The sequence below is a fragment of the Triturus cristatus genome, chromosome 7, assembly GCF_964204655.1.
Source record: "Triturus cristatus chromosome 7, aTriCri1.1, whole genome shotgun sequence".
Classification (NCBI taxonomy): Eukaryota; Metazoa; Chordata; class Amphibia; order Caudata; family Salamandridae; genus Triturus; species Triturus cristatus.
This window is the reverse complement of record NC_140590.1, coordinates 1,181,363,378-1,181,384,928: the sequence shown is the minus strand read 5'-3', so window position 1 is coordinate 1,181,384,928 and position 21,551 is coordinate 1,181,363,378. Positions and strand designations below refer to the sequence as shown.

General features: G+C 46.0%; 1 protein-coding gene across 1 annotated transcript in view; it reads left to right on the top strand.

The window, feature by feature from the left end:
• LOC146811399 (dynein regulatory complex subunit 11-like) overlaps positions 1-21,551 on the top strand; it is a 293,100-nt gene that overhangs the window by 25,984 nt on the left and 245,565 nt on the right. Inside the window, exon 5 of the mRNA XM_085618510.1 lies at positions 3,663-3,734. Within this exon, the coding sequence (XP_085474636.1) occupies positions 3,663-3,734 (72 nt within the window). The remainder of the gene's footprint in view (positions 1-3,662; positions 3,735-21,551) is intronic.

Genomic DNA, 21,551 nt, shown 5'->3' with positions numbered 1-21,551 from the left:
CCATATGAAAACACTTAACATCCTTCAAAAATGGCCTTAGGCATCTTTGATAAATAACCTCAATTCTGGAAATACATATTTATGAAGGGCACTGACTGATTTGTTGTCAAAGTGTAGCAATATTGTGCCCTACCTCACAGTTTGAACATCAGATATTTAAAAAAGAGTCTATTTTTAGGCATGTCTTCTCCAGCCTTGTGGTCATGTTGGTAGTCCCAATACGAATTTGAAGACATATTGGTGTACCTACAACGGTAACGCAGTAGACATTACTATATATTTATGCATTTCAAAAACGAATAATGATTGAAATAAATCACATCTTGTATCTTCCTCCAAAATTTGAACAGGAAATGTTTCTAACCAATAATATTGCATACATTTAATGGGTTTCCCCTCTGACCTGCACATAAGATAAGGCAGACAAACCAATCTACCTTCCCTTTAGTGATGGTTACTCAATAAAAAGTATGCAAACGTATGATTCATTTAGTACACACTTTGAAAACATCTGAAAATCCCAACTTCTCTATTTGTGTAAGCAACTGTGTGTGTGTTGGCCATGACAAACAATTGAGGCCTTCCTTCTTCAGGACATCATTCATAATGCTCTTGTAGTTGTATAACAGGTTGCAAATGCATTTCCATTAGGGCTTCCCAATATGATAGAAATTTACAACAAATTATACCCACTACAGCTATTCCACTTCTATTTCGTTATGCGTTACCTTCTTATAGAAAGCTGAATATTCTGACATAATACATGTAGGGTCTAGTTCAAAAAGATTTGTATGTGAGTATGTGAAACTTACTCCTGGCCTACTCTTGATTTACTTGTTAATTTTCAGCAGCCCCGCAATACACAGAGTAGTGTTCGGTTCAGGAAAATCAAGATCCCATGATGGCCAACAGTCAGGGTTTATCAGTAATGCCCTTGGAGTGCAGCATGAAGAACATTTGCATACAACAAATAATCGAGGTGTGCATAGAAATATTGAACTGTATGTCCGGTCCCAAAAGTGTGTCTTGCTCCACAAATCCAGCAAGCCTGCTTCTGTTAGGAAGAGAGTATACCCACTTTCCCTATGGACTTAGGGTGGATTGATTTGGATTCCTCCAGTTCCTACATGTCCAAATGATATCACTCCAATGTAATGAACTCCCTTCCCACTGTTACCACTAACTCTTCTGGGTACCCTATGGTTTCCTCCCAGGACGTCATCTGCCCCTGATTAGGAAAGTATGTTGGTGCTAAAGTGACAACTGTGTGCTGGTTTTAGGATACTGACAGTCAAGATTGCACCTCGCAAGAACATGAAGCCAGCTTCCAACCTTGCTTCACATCTTGACTACATTGGCTGGTTTCCTGGGACCACGTGGCAAAGAAACACTGCTCTCTTACATACACTTACTTCTCGTCTTTCAGACAACACTAGTCTGCCTTTGACTCAAGGCTGCCCTCTATACTGCTGGTAGGTTGTACTGTCTTATCAACAACTGAGAATATACAGGCACATTGAATAAGCCAGGACCATGGACAGCACTCTGGACTCCGGAGGCAGGAACTGCACAGATGACCTGCATCAGCCAGGGAGAAGAAAAGTGAGGAAATAAAAGCTCCAGAAATGACATCATAAATGAATTATCTTTGGGAACTCCATCTGTTTTACCAACTGTCTCTTGAAGGTTTTGCCTGAAAAACCAATTCAGGTTCTTTTGTCAGTGGATCTTTCTCAATTTATGGCCATTTAATCTGTAATCCAGATAACCTGGGCTAGCTATCATCTTTTCTTGCTGTAAGGCAGCAAATAGTCTCCCTACCTCGTTTCAAATCACAGTTTCATACCTTCATGGCTATGTTTTACCTCTGGGGAGGCTTATTCGTACATTTAGATTTTCCACGCATATGGTGCTGATCCTCCGTATATTGTCCTGATGAACCCTAACTCCTGTACAGCTCATGTATGGTTTTACAAGTGCTGGTCTCCCATCACTATATAGATGACAGATAACACCATAAAGCTTAACTCAAACAAAACTAAGATTCTCATCCTTGGGGGCTCCTCTTCTATTTGATTGGATCCTTGGTGGCCCAGTTTTCTTTAATACTCAGTATTGCCTGTACGCAAAATCCGATACAACCCTCATCGTGGTTTTTGTCTCAGTTGTATCTCTCACCTTGATTCCTGAAATTAACAGTTTCCTGTTCTGGCTTTGGCCTTTTTCACTCTTCCCAGTGGTAGAATATACTTCATTAACCTAAGTCATCAACTGTAGATAGAGCTTGATGGAGGTCTGCTTTCTTAGGCCCATCTTTGGCTAACAGTCAGTTGCTGCTCATTCCTGATTACTAATGTGAACCTGGATATGTAAGAAGAGAGCTTTGCAAGCAGTAAAGAAGAAAACAAAGGTAGATTTTGAAAGAAGGGTGGTTTCAGGCATATTTTATTTATGGGATAAAGTATCCTTTATCCATACATTATAACAATGCTGCAAGATACAGAGGAGTTCTGTGACCCTATATAGGTATGAGATTGAAATGAAATTCCTTAAAAAAAGGTTATGGACCTCCAAGGTGGTTTGTAATATCCTTTTGAAGTACAGTATAGAAAATGGTTTCCTTGTAATATGTGGACATACAATTAACCTTCTCCAGACTTTTTTTTAAAATCCTTCCTCTTTTGCTTCTTCTCATCAAAGAGATATCATTGTATCAGCTACACAAAATAAATGTAAAGTTTGCATTCTGAAATAAACATGCCAATGTGCAGCATACATGGGTTGAAAAATACCTTTTAAGCAGTTCAATGTAAAAGTGGTTATATTTTAGCATTTGTGTTAACATGCATATAGATTCTGGCTTTCTTCCAATGACATCCAACAGTGTAGGAAATAAAGATATTTCCATAAATGTCAACTTGTTTGCTAGTGGCTACAAATCTAGCTGTCCCTTTCATTGGATAACCAGTAGTTGCAGTTATGCTTATTAATCTTTTTTCTCACATTGTCTGCTGCCTCTATCAGCAGGAGTGTGATCTCACTGTACAGCTGCATTAACTTATTACAGTAGAATAGATACATCTATTTCTTATTAAAGTTGACCATTAATGTTACAACTCGAGTGTAATAAAATTAGGGTTAGAATTTTATGCGGTTGTTACAGAGTTTCATATTTAGTATTGTTTATTACTCGCCACACTCACCCGTTTCCTCTTTCCAAATATGGAGTGCATGTTGCACCAAGTGTATATGTGATCTTCCATCTAAATTGCAGGTGATGTTCAGTCCTGAAGTGTGTTTGTGTCATCTTCATCTTTGGTGTGTGTGTTTGATCTTCTGCGAGAGAGAGTGAGAGAGTGCTTCAGTCCTAAAATATGCGTGACAATCACACTCCAAGTGGGGTCAAGTACAACAATAGAGTATGCGTGATCTTCCTTGCTGGACTGTGTCTCAATTCAGAGTTTGTGTGATCATGAGTCTTTGATGGAAAGCATGACGAAGATGCTGAGAGCGTGTGTATAGGAGATAGTCAGTCTTGAAGAGAGAGAACGCAAGAGAAATAGGGTCGGGGAAGAGCGAGAGAGTGAAACAAAGAGATCTTTAGTGCTTGAGCAGTTGATCATCAGCATCATAGAAGCAGTGTCTCTTCTCTTGTGTTTAAGATTTGGAGGGGATATTCCCAGAGGAAGAAGACGAGGCAGGAGCGGGATAAGGAGATGGTGTTCCTTGGAATGGTGAGTATGCATGGCCTGTATATCATCATTGGGTCAAAGGTCACTCCTCTCTATCACCTTCCATTTCCATATATTCTCACTCAGGATCTCTCGCCTCTTTCATTGATGTTGCTTATCATATAAGGCAGGAAGTCATCATTAAACCACAATGTCTTCTCACCTCGAACAAACCAATTGCCTAGCGCTTTCTCCTTTTGCTTGTACCTTCACGTGTCCACCTACCTTTTCTCACACTGCTCCTCTGCTAAGCGTTTTTCTTTTCTTTAGCGTCCTAAGAGTAAACTTGGTTTTAGAACTCTTTCCTGTTTTAAAAAACTATTTTCTTTACTTCTATTACCGCTCACTAGTAGGCCCTCTGTGACATACTGGACATGGCTGACATTGTCTTAGCTCTTACCCTGTATACTGCCACATCAAAGGGGGGTTCAGATCTAGTCATCAGTGCAATAGCCAATATGGTTTCTCTGATTATGTACACAAAAAGCCCACATGGTTTTAGCTTATGAACATAAACCAGAAAAGACACTCCAATGAAAGCATGAATATGCATTGATAAATCACTAATCAGAAGTACTAACATGAGGGGTTGAACCTTTCTCTGATCCGGGGGACAGGAGGCAGGAAATGTGGGTGGGAAGCCTAAATGGGTAAAAAACACAGAGGGAAAGGTGAAGATATGAATTTGAAATTACGCTTACACTCGAGGAATGGAATCTATTTGTCATTACTATTTTTAATTCTCATTTGTGTTAGATGATGTAAATCACAACAGGTTGGCACCCATTTCCCATCTGAGAGTTTCTGCCACATGAACCAGTGCAAGGGAAAGAAAGCCTTGCACATAAGGCATCTCAGCAAATAGAGGCAATATCACAGGATCTGGGTTGTTCAATTACCAGCACGCCACGCTTTGTATTTATCGACCATAAAGATTCCATTCTCCTGCATGTCATACAAAACAGATCTAGTTTGCACAATTTATCTTCTGCTTTCTATGAGTTGCGTGGTGTGTGAGGGTTGACTGCAACCATTTCATACTCATCTCTCTCCTGGCATGCAAGATAATGACAAAGTAGAGTCTTTTTTTACTTTGAGGAATAGTCAAATGAAGCTGGGCATCTGTTCCAAAAAGAATCAAAAAGGGTATTTCCTTGATTTGATGGTGTATGATTACAGATAATGTATTACTTACATCTTCCTAAAATATTTCCAACAAAGGGCCTGTAACAAAGATATGTATGTATATCACTGACTTTCTCTTGCCCGCATCAATTGCAGGGTGGCATGGCCGCTGTGGTGAATTTTGCCATCTTCTTCGGAGTCAAGTAGATTCTGTAGAGTGTCGGGAATGATTCATCCTAAGAAAAATTGATTTAATTGTGTAATAAAGAAGACTTAAGGATGCTTGCCAAAAATGTGGTTTCTCCTCCGCTGGCATTTAACCTGCCCTAGGAAACTTTGAGTTCCTGTCATCCGCAGGCACAAACCCCAGTACCAGATGGAGACTTCCTTTATTCGATTTATGATCTTGAACGCTCTTCAATTTCTCAGCTCTCACAAGTCTTCCATTTCTAGGCAGACCTACATGAAACTAGTTGCTGATATTTATATCTTAAGACAGAGCTCTTAGTTACCTCTAACAAGCCTCCCAAGAGATAGGGTCAGTGCTGCCTCGCAACTGCCCTCAAAAGCATTAATACCAGCATTAATCATTGGAAGGCCGAGGTTATCCTCTAGAAGTAAAGGCATACCTGAGTTGCTTCAGATGGGGGCATATGTTGTATAATGCTCAGTGCCTAAGATTTTGCCAATGTTATACAATACGTCTAAGAATGCTTGCAGTACTTTCAACCGTGCTCTTTTAAAGAATCACCAAATTTATACAGAAACCTGTCCTGCCCAGTTGAATTCAGCATTGAGGTATAAAAGACTGCTCTACTAGAGTCACTGGGACTCGATAAATGGATTCTACAATTCCTGAATTGAAAAGAATAACAGTATAGTTGAATATCAGGGAATGACACCCCACCTTTTTCCAACATCCTTCTCAGTTTCTTCCAGTAGATTCCTTAGAGGCCCATATAAAACTTCTTAGCTATGGAATCCTTGGGGAACGGTAATGGGATATTGTTGAATAGGAATGTCTGCTTTGGCAGAATCACCATCTTTACTAAGTTTGTCCTGCTGTATAATTTAAGAGGAAGGTGCTCCTATTTTGTCATTAATCCATCAATGTCCTTCATCACCCTCCTTAAGTTGTACCATAGCCTCTCATCCAGGGTTTGTGTCACAGTGATTCCTATGTATTTACTCTGCATTTGACTGCATGTTGCATAATGTTTAAGATTCCTACCCATCACCTTAGTCTTAGATTTATTTATCGCATAGCCAGAGAAAACTCAAATACGTCAGGAATTTCTTTCATACGGGATATAGTCATGCTTGGATCCTTTGTGTACAGGATAATGTAATCTGCATTAAAGAATCTCATTCACAAACTTCTGAGACTCGAATGGCATTATCCCAATATCCCTCCAAAACACCTGTGCTAAAAGCTCAATATATAGATAAAAAAGTAAGGGGAAAGTGGACAACCCTGTCGAGTACCTCTCAGGATGTTAATTTTCTTGTTCGGATTCCCATTGAGCAGGATCTGCAGAGATGCTGGTGTATATAAATTCTTAATTACCTCAATAATTGTTAGCGGGAAAGCAATGGTTTCTAGAACCTCCCACAACGAGGCTCACTCTGTCAAATGCTTTAGCTGCATCAATGGTTACTACACTAGTGGATCTAAATTCACACTAGCCATGTTTACAGAAGAAATCAAGGGATGAGTGAAAACATGCAGCTGCCAGCCTGGCACAAATCGCTTCTGATCTGTGCGTACAAAATTACTGGCAACCACTGAAAGCTTTCTAGAAAGGATGACCAATCTTGTAATCATAATTCAACAGGGAAATTGAACTGTAAGTCTTCCTTCTTTTGAGTTTTATTAAGTTTTAGAAGTAAAGTGGTTATGGCTTTGTTTCAAGATGGAGTAATAGCAATCCTTCCTGTTGCACATGACACCCTTGGCGTGTCTTTCCCCCAACTTGTTGCCTTCCATCCTCCTGTTTTTGCTGATTACGATTTTGCTGGCTTTAGTGCTCTGCACACTCTACCACTGCTTATCAGTGCTAAAGTGCTTATGCTCTCTCCTTTAAACATGATAACATTGTATTACACCATATTGGGTAGTTTAATGTTCTTGTAAGTCCCTAGTAAAGTGGTACAAAGTGTATCCAGGGCCTGTAAATTAAATGCTGCTACTGGGCCTGCAGCACTTATTGTGCCACCCATTTAAGTAGCCCTTTAAATATGCCTTAGGCCTGCCATTGAAGCAGGTGTGTGCAGTTGACAGTGCCAATTCTACCTGGCAAAAGAAACCTTTTGCCAGGCCTAAACCTTCCTTTTTAACACATATGAGTTGCCCCTAGGATAGGCCCTATACAGCCCAGAGGGCAGGATGCAGTCTATTAAAAAGGTTGGACATGGTCTTTTAAGTTTTAGCTGTCCTGGTAGTGAAAAACCCTTACATTCTTTCACTACTGCAAGACCTACCTCTCGCATGGATAGCATTGGTTTCCTTATTACATTTAACAAGTGTTGAATTTGAGTTGGAAGCAATTAGAAATGTTGAGTTTGGTGTTTAAAGAATTGTAATTAAAAACCTTTTGAATGGTAAAGTTGGATTTTAAGTCCCAAATTCTGGAAATGCCTCTTTAGAAAGTTAAAGACACACAATTGATGGACGGAATGCAGAACAAATCAAAACATTCACACCCAGTCAAGAGATCTGGGTTAAATCCATCATTCCTTTGCTCACCATGCCACCCCAGTTTAGACTAGGTCATATGCAAATCAGTCTTGACCCTGTGCCTCATGGGAACAGTCCAGCCTGAACTGCTAAGCCAGGTCCTCCCTGGACCAGAAACAAGCACCCTAGGACTGGTTTCGGGGTTTCCCCCCTCTTCAGCCAGGATAGTTTGAATCCAGTGGCACAGTGAGCCCGGGACCCACGTCTGGGCATACCCGCCGCACTTAGGGCGAGGAAGCAAAAGACACACAATTGATGGGCGGAATGCAGAACAAATCAAAACATTCACACCCAGTCACGAGATCTGGGTTAAATCCATCATTCTTTTGCTCACCATGCCACCCCAGTTTAGACCTGGCCATATGCAAATCAGTCTTGACCCTGTGCCTCATGGGAACAGTCCAGCCCGAACTGCTAAGCCAGCTCCTCCCTGGACCAGAAACAAGCATCCTAGGACTGGTTTTGGGGTTTCACCCCTCTCCAGCCAGGATAGCGTGAATCCAGTGGCACAGTGAACCCGGATCCGAGTCTGGGCATACCAAGTGCACTTAGGGCGAGGAAGCAAAAGACACACAATTGATGGATGGAATGCAGAACAAATCAAAATATTCACACCCAGTCAAGAGATATGGGTTGAATCCATCATTCTTTTGCTCACCATGCCATCCCAATTTAGACCTGGTCATATGCAAATCAGTCTTGACCCTGTGCCTCATGGGAACAGTCCAGCCCGAACTGCTAAGCCAGGTCCTCCCTGGACTGGAAACAAGCATCCTAAGACCCGTTTCGGGGTTTCCCCCCTCTTCAGCCAGGATAGTTTGAATCCAGTGGCACAGTGAGCCCGGGACCCACGTCTGGGCATACCCGCCGCACTTAGGGCGAGGAAGCAAAAGACACACAATTGATGGGCGGAATGCAGAACAAATCAAAACATTCACACCCAGTCACGATATCTGGGTTAAATCCATCATTCTTTTGCTCACCATGCCACCCCAGTTTAGACCTGGCCATATGCAAATCAGTCTTGACCCTGTGCCTCATGGGAACAGTCCAGCCCGAACTGCTAAGCCAGGTCCTCCCTGGACCAGAAACAAGCATCCTAGGACTGGTTTCGGGGTTTCACCCCTCTTCAGCCAGGAAATTTTGAATCCAGTGGCACAGTGAGCCCGGGACCCACGTCTGGGCATACCCACCACACTTAGGGCGGTGAAGCAAAAGACATACAATTGATGGACGAAATGCAGAACAAATCAAAACATTCACACCCAGTCAAGAGATCTGGGTTAAATCCATCATTCTTTTGCTCACCATGCCACCCCAGTTTAGACCTGGCCATATGCAAATCAGTCTTGACCATGTGCCTCATGGGAACAGTCCAGCCCGAACTGCTAAGCCAGTTCCTCCCTGGACCGGAAACAAGCATCCTAGGACCGGTTTCGGGGTTTCACCCCTATTCAGCCTGGATAGCTTGAATCCAGTGGCACAGTGAGCCCGGGACCCACGTCTGGGCATACCCGGCGCACATAGGACCAGGAAGCAAAAGACACACAATTGATGGACGGAATGCAGAACAAATCAAAACATTCACACCCAGTAAAGAGATCTGGATTAAATCCATCATTCTTTTGCTCACCATGCCACCCCAGTTTAGATCTGGCCATATGCAAATCAGTCTTGACCCTGTGTCTCATGGAACCAATCCAGCCCGAACTGCTAAGCCAGGTCCTCCCTGGACCGGAAACAAGCATCCTAGGACCGGTTTCACCCCTCTTCAGCTAGGATAGCTTGAATGACTGGGGGTGAGTGTTCAAAAAGTTTCAGCACTCCGTCCATCATCTCCTTGTGTTTGCTTTGTTTGCCCTAAGTTGGCAGGGTATGCCCAGACGGGTTCCGTGCTCACTTTGCCACTGGTTTCAAGCTAGCCTGGCTGAAGAGGGCTTTCTGATGGATACACCTGCCAGTGGATTCCTCACCTTGTGAATATCCCCTGCGCCAGCAACATTCGGAAACTTTTGTAGCAGTCCACGCCGATGTGGTCGAAAGCGACGTCACAGAGACACGGCTCCGCTCGCGACTCCGCTGACGTCACTGGCTCCATAAGAAGACCCCATCGGCGTGATGACGTCAGTTCCCTTTTTTCCGCGCCGACGACGCCAACGGATTTCGGGAATCGTTACTGGTAGCTGTTCTGGTTACTTTGTATGTTTTCTGGATTTCTCTGTCTATCTTCTAAAAATGTCGACAAGGAAGTCTGGGTTTAAGCCTTGCCGAGAATGTGGCAAGCACATGTCCATCACCGACCCGCACGACGATTGCGTTTGGTGTTTGTCCTCGGACCATGATGTGGGAGGTTGTTCGAGTTGCAGGAAAATGAGCTCGAAGGCTCTTAAGGAGAGAGAAGCAAAGCTCTTTATCGCCCGGATGAAGAAAAAGGAGAAAAGAAGAAGATCCAGGTCGAGGTCGGCTTCCAAGTCGACTTCGGGACATGCTTCAAAGAGCAAGAAGCATAAGAAAAAGAGGAGGCATTCATCGCATCATAAAGCTTCGACGTCAAAGTCGAAATCGCCTGCTCGACGTCGGAGAGAGTCAGTGTCTCCCTCTCCTGTCCCGACTTCGCCTCCGGTTCCATCTTCTCCGGTGCATTCGCCGGCTCCGGCTGAATCCCCGGTGCCGGTGTCATCTCCGGCACCGGTTCCATCTCCAGATCCTGCAAGTCCTCCGGCTCCGTCTCCGACTCCGGCCCTGGATGAGGATCGTCAGGCTCCGACTGAGTCTGTGACGCCGCTTGCTCCACCGTCGGCGCCGCCAGGCCCGAGTCCGGTGCTGCCTGACCAGTATCCTGCTTTCCCTACTCCAGGTCAGGACCCCTCGCATTATCTCAATGCAATGTATGGGGTGTTCTCACGGGCCATGTATACCTCTGGTGCACTGATGGGTCCGATGGCTTTCAATCTGGGAGTGCTGCAGGTTTACCCTCAGGCACCGTTTATGCCGTTCTTCCCAGCGACGCCGTCTTGGCAGCTGCCGGCGCCGAGAACTTCGACGCCGCTTCCCTCTTCGCCGGTGCCGACTCGACTTCGTTCGACGCCGGCTGCTCCAGCTGATCCGCGTTCGACGCCGCTGCCGGCGCCGTCGGATTCGAACACGGCGCCGCCGACGCCGCAGGTGCGGATCCGTTCGAGAAGGGAGGCGCAGAGAGTGCTAGAGGAGAGACGCTTTCTGATGGAAGAGGCTGAAGAGGGGGAATTGGTCGAATCCGATGAGGTGTTCGACGAATTGAAGGAGGCAAGTGGTCTGGATTTGTCTCCGGAGTGGGAGATCTCTCCGCCATCAGACGAACCCTCTAAAGACGCAGCACCCTATCATGCAGTAATTAGAAAGGCTGCGGAGTTGTTGGACCTTCAATTGCCATCCACCGAATTTAAGTCCAATATTTTAACTGAGGTGTTGCATTCTCCAACTGCGGTCTCAGAGCCTCTGTTGCCTTTCAACGAAGCAATTTTGGAACCTGTGCTGGATGTATGGCGCAAGCCTTTCTCAGCTCCTGCAGTCTCCAAGGTAGTCGCAAGAAGGTATAGGGTGGCTCCAGGGGATCCTGAATTTTTATCATCACACCCTTCACCTGAAAGCCTAGTAGTTCAGGCGGCTTGTTCTGGACGGTCGAAAGGGGCTTTTCCTCAAGTCCCAAGGGACAGGGTGGCAAAAAAGGTGGATCAATCAGCTAAGAAGGTCTTTTCATCAGCCAGTATGGCTTTAAAATCTTCAAATGCGACTTGTCTGTTGGGGCGCTATATCCATGCGCTTATGGATTCGGCTAAAAAGTTGGCGCCGAAACTGTCAGAGGAGGATAGAGGAGGCTTCAATGAAGTTCTATCGGATGCCCAGGCGGCTGCTCGCCAGGTTATTCAGAGTGGCCTGGATACAGCAGACTCAGTTGCCAGGGTCATGGGGTCTTCAGTCACCACCAGGAGGGGTGCATGGCTTAAGTCCTCCGAATTCTCATCTGATGTCCAGTCAACTTTATTGGACTTACCTTTTGATGGGTCTGGTCTGTTCGGGAAGAAGGCTGATGCTGCTCTCGAGCGCTTCAAAGAAAGTAAGGCTACGGCTAGGTCGTTGGGCCTTCAATCCCAGCCGAGAGGTACTTTCAAAAGGTACAGAGGATTTGGAAGGGCGAGTTTTCGTTCATATAGACCAACCCAGCAGCAGCAGCAGCAGCAACAGCAGCAAGGCTCCAAGGGATATAGAGGAAGACTTAGGGGTCGCTCACGTGGCCGTCAACTCGCCTCCTCCTCTTCCTCTTCCTCAGCCCCTCCCACCACCGCAAAGCAGCCCTAGATTCGACATTCCGGATCATGCTGGTCCTGTGGGGGGCCGGCTTACCCATTTTCTACAAGATTGAGAGTCTGTAACTACAGATCTCTGGGTTCTGGATCTTGTAGAAAATGGGTACGCCCTTCCCTTCCGGGAATTCCCTCCAAATTACCCTCCTTGCCAAGGGGCTTGCTCGGAGGACCACCGTCTCTTCTTGCAGGAGGAAGTCCTGAAGTTGTTTCAGAAAGGTGCGATAGAGGTGGTTCCAGAGCAGGAGAGGGGTCAGGGATGCTACTCCCGGTATTTTCTGATTCCGAAAAAGGACGGCAGACTGCGTCCGATATTGGACCTCAGAATCCTGAACTTCTACCTGAAACAGGAGAAGTTCAAGATGCTCACCCTTGTGCAGGTTCTTCAGGCGCTGAATCAGGAGGACTGGATGGTGTCGCTCGACTTGCAGGATGCGTATTTTCACATCCCCATTCTGAAGTCGCACAGGAAGTATCTCCGGTTTACGGTAGGGTCGCAACATTATCAGTTTGCGGTCCTCCCGTTTGGTCTTACTTCGGCGCCTCGAGTCTTCACAAAGGTGTTGGCGGTGGTGGCAGCCCATCTCAGAAGGTCAGGGATTTCAGTTTTCCCTTATTTAGACGACTGGCTGATCAAGGCGGAGTCGTCGGAGAAGGGGCTGTGCCATCTGCAGGATACAACTCAGCTGTTGTACAGATTGGGTTTTTCGATCAATGTGCCCAAATCTCACCTGGTGCCCTCTCAGCGCAACCTGTTCATAGGTGCGGTACTGGACACTACTGTGTGTCGGGCATTCCCTCCTCCGCAAAGGATTCTCGACATACAGGAAATGGTTCCTTTATTTTACAACGGAGCGGTCGTTCCAGTTCTGAAGGTCCTTCGCCTGCTCGGTCTGTTCGCCTCCTGCATCCTGTTGGTCAACCATGCACGCTGGCACATGAGGGCGCTCCAGTGGTGCCTCCGCAAGCAGTGGTATCAGCACAAGGGAGATCTCAGGGAGTCTGTGAGGATCTCCAGAGAAGCTGCAGCGGATCTATCTTGGTGGAGCGTGGAGGGCAATCTGTCCCAAGGAAAGCCCTTTCATCTACCTCCATCGGTGACCACAGTGATATCGGATGCATCCACTCTAGGGTGGGGTGCTCATCTGGGGGATCTGGAGATCAAGGGTCTTTGGTCTCCGGAGGAAAGGTTGCTTCACATCAACCTTCTGGAGTTACGGGCGATACGTTTGGCGCTCAAGGCCTTCCTCCCTTCCCTTCGCGGTCAGTCTGTTCAAGTCCTGACGGACAACACTACCGCGATGTGGTATACAAACAAACAGGGAGTGGTGGGGTCTCTTTGTCTTTGCAGAGAGGCCCTGCGTCTATGGTCCTGGGCTCAGGACCATCGGATTTGTCTGATGGCAAATCATCTGGCCGGGGTTCTGAACGTGCGTGCGGACAATCTCAGTCGGCAGTTTTCCGCCGATCACGAGTGGAGGCTCCATCCGGAGGTAGTTCGTCACATCTTTCGGATGTGGGGGACTCCTCGGGTGGACCTGTTCGCCACTCACGAGAACGCTCACTGCCCGTTGTTCTGCAGTCTCCAGTATCCGATGCAGGGAGCGTTGGGGGACGCGTTTCAGTTGAGCTGGGGCTCACAACTCCTTTACGCGTTTCCTCCCATACCTTTGATTCCTCGGGTTCTGAGGAAGATTCGCCAAGACCGGGCCCAAGTCATATTGGTCGCCCCGGATTGGCCAAGAAGGGTGTGGTATACAGATCTTCTCCACCTCTCCTCGTGCCCTCCGCTCCGTCTCCCTCTGAGGGCAGACCTCCTCTCGCAGTCGGAGGGGCAGGTTCTTCACCCCCACCTCCAGAGCTTACACCTTCATGCCTGGAGATTGAACGGGGCAACCTGAATTCTTTCTCTCTCCCTCCAGATGTGGTGGACGTTATTTTATCGGCCAGGCGACACTCCACCAAATCCATATACTCCTATAGATGGTCTAAATTCGTTCTCTGGTGCGGAGAGAGGTCGATTGATCCCTTGAAGGCTCGTTTGTCTAATATTTTACAGTTTGCCCTTTCACTTGCTCAGCAAGGCTTTGCTGTGGCTACTGTAAAAGGATATTTATCGGCTTTGTCGGCTTTCCTATGCCTGCCGGATCAGCCGTCCTTATTTAAATCACCTATTGTGCTTAGGTTTCTCAAGGGCCTCACGAATACATTTCCTCCTACTCCCTTTATTGTACCTCAATGGGACTTATACCTTGTACTGACTTATCTTATGGGTTCTCCCTTTGAGCCCTTGCATAAATGTCCCTTGAGACTGTTGTCTTTTAAGACAGTATTCCTCATTGCAATCACCTCGGCAAGGAGGGTAAGTGAGCTTCAAGCTCTTAGCTCAAAGCCCCCATTCTTGACTGTGCATGCTGAACGAATGGTGCTCCGGACCAGGGCTGCATTTTTGCCTAAAGTGGTAACTCCCTTCCATCTGGGGCAATCCATTACCCTTCCTGCTTTTTATCCTCCCCCTCACCCTTCCAAGGAGGAGGAGAGACTTCACCGTTTGGACCCTAAGAGGGCGGTGAGCTTTTACCTGGACAGGACGAAGGACATCAGAGTTGATGATCAGCTCTTCGTGGGCTTTGCTGGCTGCAGAAAGGGCCGAGCGGTGCACAAGCTTAACCTTTCCAGGTGTATTGTCTTGTGCATCAAGATTTGCTACTCTTTGGCCGGTAAGGAGCCTCCGGAGGGTTTAAGAGCTCATTCCACTAGAGCAAAGTCTTCCACCTCTGCTTTGTCTAGGGGGGTTCCTGTGGAGGATATTTGTAGGGCGGCAACTTGGGCCTCCCTTCACACCTTTGCAAAACATTATTGCTTAGACACTGAGGTGAGGAGGGACGGGCATTTTGCTCGTTCTGTTCTTCAGGATTTTCTGGTGTAGAAGGTTGGACACCCTCCTCCGGGAGTGGGGACTGCTGTGGAATCTATTCACAAGGTGAGGAATCCACTGGCAGATGTATCCATCAGAAGAACAAGTTACTTACCTTCAGTAACGCTTTTTCTGGTGGATACAGTATCTGCCTGTGGATTCCTCACTAACCCACCCGCCTCCCCGTTGTCCATCCTTCTATACCAGTAATTCTATGGCTGTAATTCTATTGATGGTTTTAAATGTGTTTCTTACTGTCAAGGGCATTATGTTATTTCTAGTGCTTTGTTGTTTATTCTCCACACTGTGTGTGTTGATAAGCATATTGTGTACTGTGTATACTGTTTATGTACATATTGCTGTCAGTCCGTCCGTGTGCCTCGAAGGCACGGAAAAAAGGGGCGGAACTGACGTCATCACGCCGATGGGGTCTTCTTATGGAGCCAGTGACGTCAGCGGAGTCGCGAGCGGAGCCGTGTCTCTGTGACGTCGCTTTCGACCACATCGGCGTGGACTGCTACAAAAGTTTCCGAATGTTGCTGGCGCAGGGGATATTCACAAGGTGAGGAATCCACAGGCAGATACTGTATCCACCAGAAAAAGCGTTACCGAAGGTAAGTAACTTGTTCGTTAGCCCGAAACCAGTCCCAGCATGCTTGTTTCTGGTCTAGAAAGACATGGCTTGGCAGTTCGGGCTGGACTGTACCCATGAGGCACAGGGTTCAAGACTGATTTGCATATAGCTGTGTCTGAACTGGGGTGGCAAAGTGAGCTAAAGAATGATGATGGATTCAACCCAGATCTGTTACTGGGGGTGAGTGTTTGAAAAGTTTCAGCATTCCGTCCATCATCTCCTTGTGTTTACTTTTTTCGCCCTAAGTTGGCAGGGTATGCCCAGATGGGTTCCTTGCTCACTTTGCCACTGGATTCAAGCTAGCCTGGCTGAAGAGGGCTGTTAGCCCGAAACCAGTCCCAAGATGCTTGTTTCTGGTCTAGGGAAGACATGGCTTGGCAGTTCGGGCTGGACTGTTCCCATGAGGCACAGGGTCAGACTGATTTGCATATAGCTGTGTCTGAACTGGGGTGGCAAAGTGAGCTAAAGAATGATGATGGATTCAACCCCAGATCTGTGACTGGGGGTGAGTGTTTGAAAGGTTTCAGTACTCCGTCCATCATCTCCTTGTGTTTGCTCTTTTACAAACTTGGCATTTTCTTGTCCTAACCATTCGGTGCCTGCAGCCTGAGACACATGATTAAGGGTAGCTAGCAGTTGGTCTTTGTGTATTGCTCCCAGACAGTGAGACAAAGAAGAATAAGTGTTGGCAGGATGGGCTATCTCTGACTTGATGAGGGAGGGGTAGGAGCCGTCACCTACCATACTTGCACCTCACAAAGGATGTTCCAGAGCACACGCACAAAGGGTTTGACACTAGTCTTTTGTGACCCCAGGCAACCTGGGGCAAGGGCAGGGAGACTGGAAATTCCAAGCACTTCTAGGGGTGGAAATCTTCAGAACCTTCTCCTACTTCAAAGTGGGCACCAGGTATAAATAGCGGAACCTCAGACCCGACTCTTCAGTACACTTATGAACCTGTGGAAGACTAGGAAGAACTGCTGTGCTGCTCTGCAAGAAGGACTGCTATTCTGCTGCCCTGCTGCCCGAATGAAAGGGCTGGACCTGCATCTTGAACTCAGGACAACCAACGTGACTCCAAGAGCTAGTTGGCTGGACTCCTGATCAGAGCCTTAGGGACAGAAAAGGCTTCCATCATCTTGAACCCAGCACCTGGGTTCTGTTTGCGGTGAGTACTACCCCCTAAGGGGTGCCATCCCAGTCCTGTACCCTTGGAAATGGGACTGAAGGTGCTCTGCCTGCCCAGCTGTGGTCAGAACTGACACAGCGCAGCGCATATGCTTGCAGCCCAGTTTCAGAACTGCCGCAGCACAACGTATCCCTGATGCCGAACCTCGCATCGCAGCCCAGTCTCCTCGAAACCGCTGCTGTGCGATGCATCCTCGATGCAGGCCTTTGCATCCCATGCCCCTCGTTGACAGCATCATCGACAACGATGCAGGACTTCGCATCACAGTCTTGCAGCTACTTGGAACTGCAGCTGCGTGACCGATCTTCAACGAGGGAGCTCGCAACGTTCCACAACCATGGTTTACGGTCCTTTTTTAGTGGGCCTAACTTGTCCCTGTATCCGACCCGTGCTCCATCGCGGTTGGCCTGAACTTGTGACTTTGACCCGGTCCAATGCCACCAGATAACCACATTTGTCACTTTGTGCTTCTAGACACTATTACCAATTAAAACTTGAAAAAAATTGCATATCTCCTATTCTACAGATTGGATGTTTGTTGTTTTGGTCTTGAATAATCTATTACACTTTACTCCATTTTTCTTCATTGATATTGGATTTTTCTTGCATTGTGTTTTGACCTTATTACTGTTTGGAGTGCTTCATAAACACTTTACACATTGCATCTAAGTTATGCCTGACTGCTTTATGCCAGCTGCCAGTGTTAAGCACAGGTTAATTTGGGGTTTGCTTGAGTTTCACCTTGACAGAATTGTGGTTGCTGCTTGAGTAGGGTTTCACCCCCCTTAACCAGTAACCCTATTTCCTACACCTCCTGACCAAAACAAATTAAACAGATTCTTCTTTATTGGAATAATCATCTCTTGCAAGGCTTATTGAATTTCCACTGCAGGGCATCAGGGCCCATTGCCTTCTCATTACTGGATCTGTTAATTTCTTAAGAATGTTCTTCCTCCATGATTTTCCCCTAAGATGAATTGTTGTTACTTATCTGACAGAGGTGGGAACTGTTTTCCCTCTAACCATTTTTGTAAATCTATAGGATTAAAACTACTTCTCTCCATGTATACAGTTCAAAATGTTTTAATATGCATGCTTCTATCTAATCTGGGTCACCTGAGATGTTGCTTGCTTCATCCACTATTAACTTATCTATATAATTATGTCCTCTATCTGTTCTTAATTTCCAGGCTAAAAGTCTACTGCATCGCTCCCCATATTCAAAGTGAGCCAACTTGCTCTCTTTCAACATGACTCTATTTATATTCTCTATTAACTGCATCAGGGCTTCGCATTTTCTAACCGCATTTGCTTCATCGTTTCCTTATCTGAGATTGGGCCCATCTCTTTCCAGTACCCCAATATCTTGCTCCAACGTCCCATTCTTTTACATGATTTTTCACTTTATTAGATCCCTGCTTAAAGAGGATACCACAGATAAGTGCCTTATGTGCATTCCATACCATGGTTAGGGGGACAGACCCAAGATTATTACTAAAATGGTACCTAATTTTGTCCCTTAATACATGTATTACTTTAGATTCTAGAAACAGCGTCCTACTTGCTGTCTACCTAGAGTTGGTCTTTACGTCAGGAATTCGTATCACTAGAAAGACAGCAGAATCGTTCGAGCAGTGCGCAGTAATATGCCTAACCTCTTTTATATTGTGTACTAACAGCCTGTCCACCACAAAATAATCTATCCTGCAAAAGCTCTGAAATTGTTTTAAAGAAGGTGTACCTCTTTTAGTGCCAGCACTTCTACGCCACATGTCGCTTAGCTCGAAATAATAGATTAAATTGTTCAAATTCCACCTTTTAGATGATCTTTTCCGTTCCTAATTCAGCAGGGCAATAAAATCCCCTCCGATCACCAAAGGAGAGGGAAAATCCAGTAAATACACACCCAAGTTACTGAGAGGGGATGTATCATCACAATTTGGGCCATAATAGCCAGCACACATGAAGGTTTTCTTCCCATATTTAAGCTTGTCTGTGATCCCCCCACCCAAAGAATCGGTTTTATTCTCCACCATATTTATACCCGCATCATTTTTAATGCTAAGTGAAACCTACTTAGTGCTTGCAACCTGGTGCACCTACACCTGCCTGCTAAAAAAGCCTTACACTCTAATGCTGTTAAATGGGGTTCCTGCAACATCATAACCTGAGCAGTGTTGTCTTGCAGATACTGACTGATCAATTTTTGTTTCTTTCTAGTGAGGAGACTATTGACATTCCATGTCAAAATCCCCCTTTCCTTCATCCATGTCTGTTTTGTCAATCCTGACCTACTACAACCTCTCCTCTCCTGCTTTCCAGTTGCATCTAGTATATAAAGAGGAGGAGGGGGAGAGAAAGAAGGAAAATGCTGAACAGCAGCATCCTGAGGTACAGCAATGAACTGACTGTAGTAAAGAAAAAAACCACAAATATTAGGCTGAGAATGGGTACTTTTAGTATTTATTTTTATTTTACACCTATTATGCTCTCCACCCAGTACCTCCCTCCTAGGAACCCTCCCAACCCCAAATACTGATGGCATATTCCTGTATGCCAATTCGGATGCCTGCCTCAGGAGGGTTTAAAACTATAAATGTGCGACCAAATGCGTCCCCTAATTTCAAGAGAAGACAAAGGGGAAAGAAGAAAAACACACTGTGGGTAGGAGGATAAAGAAGAAACACATACTGAGACAATTCCCTTCTGGGACTATACAAGACAAAACAGGAGAGAGCCACCCACATCTCCCTCCAGCTCTCCACATCATCTCCCATGCCTCCCTGTTCTCCTACCCACACCCTCACCTCCCATCATGCTATCAGCCAAATAGAACCTCATTCTTATCCCTTAACAAACACTATTTGTGGTCCTCCTTAATCCCCCATCTCAGCTATAACTAACCATTCCTATTCTAAATTGAGCTCTGTATTTTCCTAATTAGTTTGTAGGCCTGCTGCACTCATCTTTTATTGTGCATTTCGTTATTCTACATTATTCTGAGCATGGCTGGAAACCTTAGCTGAACTTTAGTGCCTAGTTTCTGTGTAGTTCCCCATTCTCTGGCCGAGCTCCCATTGCCTTTGTTCCGCAGCCCTACAGATGTCACATCTTATGACATCTATACAGTCTTTTCATTCTAGGGTTCTATTTTTCAGGGCCAAATTCAGAATATGTGGGTAGGTCCTTTGCGGTACCCTTTGTACTGTATGACAATAAAATCATCAATATCTTCCTGGGATTTTTACCGCCCTCAGATCACTTAAGGGGGTCCCTGTGAAGTCTCTGTATTTCTTTTTCAAGGTTGCCTACCATTTTGGCCTTTAGAACCCCCTCTCTCGGAAGGCTAATGGTGAAACATTTTAAGTCACTATCCTCTACTTCCTCAGGAACATTCAAGATCTGTAGGTTATTCCTTTTAGACTGATTTTCCAACCTTTCCATTTCCTGAAGGATCTGAATTTGCAACTTGAGTGCCATTAGAACAGAGGCATTCTTTTTGACTTTGCAGTCCATCCTTTCCATGTTTGCTTCTAGTGCCATGGTTTTCTGTGCAACATCATCCAACTTTGTCTCCAATGCCTAACACACACCCAGGAAATCCTTTTGATGAGAATCCGATATCTTGAATCTCCTCTGCATCTCCTGGCAGAGATTCAAAGTATCTTCTCAAGGGATGCTGCTCTATGGGTCATGTGTGTCTCTGTTGAAGGAGGACTAGCTCGTTCTGTCTGGTTTAACAAAGTATTGGGCTGTTCTGAAACACATCCTTCATCCAAGGCCAGTTCTGACAGTCCAGCAAGAACCTCATACCTGTTCCTCAATAGAACCCCTGAGGTTACCTCAGCACTACTATTGTCTTCCTGTGAGGTACCTGGGGGAGCTCCTGAGTCTCCGGGGTCTGCATGGCTGATACATTCATGTTTTCCTGCCTCAGGTTGTATGGTTTGGAGCTTGCTGCAGTTGGAGTAACACCCCTCTTTCTCCTGATTCAGCTTTCTTTCTACCTATATGGGTTGGCCCTTTGAGGTACCCTTTTTGTTGGCTATGATCCTGAAGAAAGAGTCAAATGAGGGGGTAACTCTTGTAGTTGCTGAGTTTGACTGCAACACCTTATCCCTGGTTCTCCCCACACCTCTTCTAGGTCTCTCTCTTGAGAGGAGTTTTGGACCTTGAGAACCAAAGGGGCATTCATCTCCACCTTTCAGTGTGGACCACGGCTGCCCAATGGGACTCGGACACCTCCCTCCCCCGAGAGGGTATGGGGCAGGAAATACTTAATGATTTATGCCTGGCTCCTAGCTTGTTGGTTGAGGGTGAAGCCTTCATCACCCTAAACCGTAGGCAATACCCCTTTTGTTCACTATTCACCTTCAGTTTTAAGGGGCGCCCTTGGGAGGAATCCACTAAATTCATACAAACAGGAGGGCCATTCATCTGGTCATGCTCCTGACAGCCCCAAGATTCACTTTGCTGATGGAACTGCTCAGAAGATCCAGCGGGGTTCCAGCTGTGAATGCACATGACACATTCTCCCAGCTCTTCCAGCTCCACCTCCCGGTTCGATCTGTGCAAAAGCAAATCTACGCCGAGGCAGCAGGAAGGCCGCACTGTTCCAGCTCTACATTCTAGGTAAATGCCTGCAAGTGGGTGCAGGGATCCTACACTTTCCTTATTTTTTTAATAGAGCTGTCTTTCCGAAATTCCATGGGGCTACTCCTATCCCATTTTCTAGTGCTGGGGCCATGTTAGGTCATTTCTCTGTTACCTCCTTGGCACAGATCCGCGACCGCATGTCAGTCAGCCGCCATATCGCCCTTCAACCCAATGGAGCTTTTCGGGAAATGGAATCTTGGGTTGAGAAAGGTAACTGGA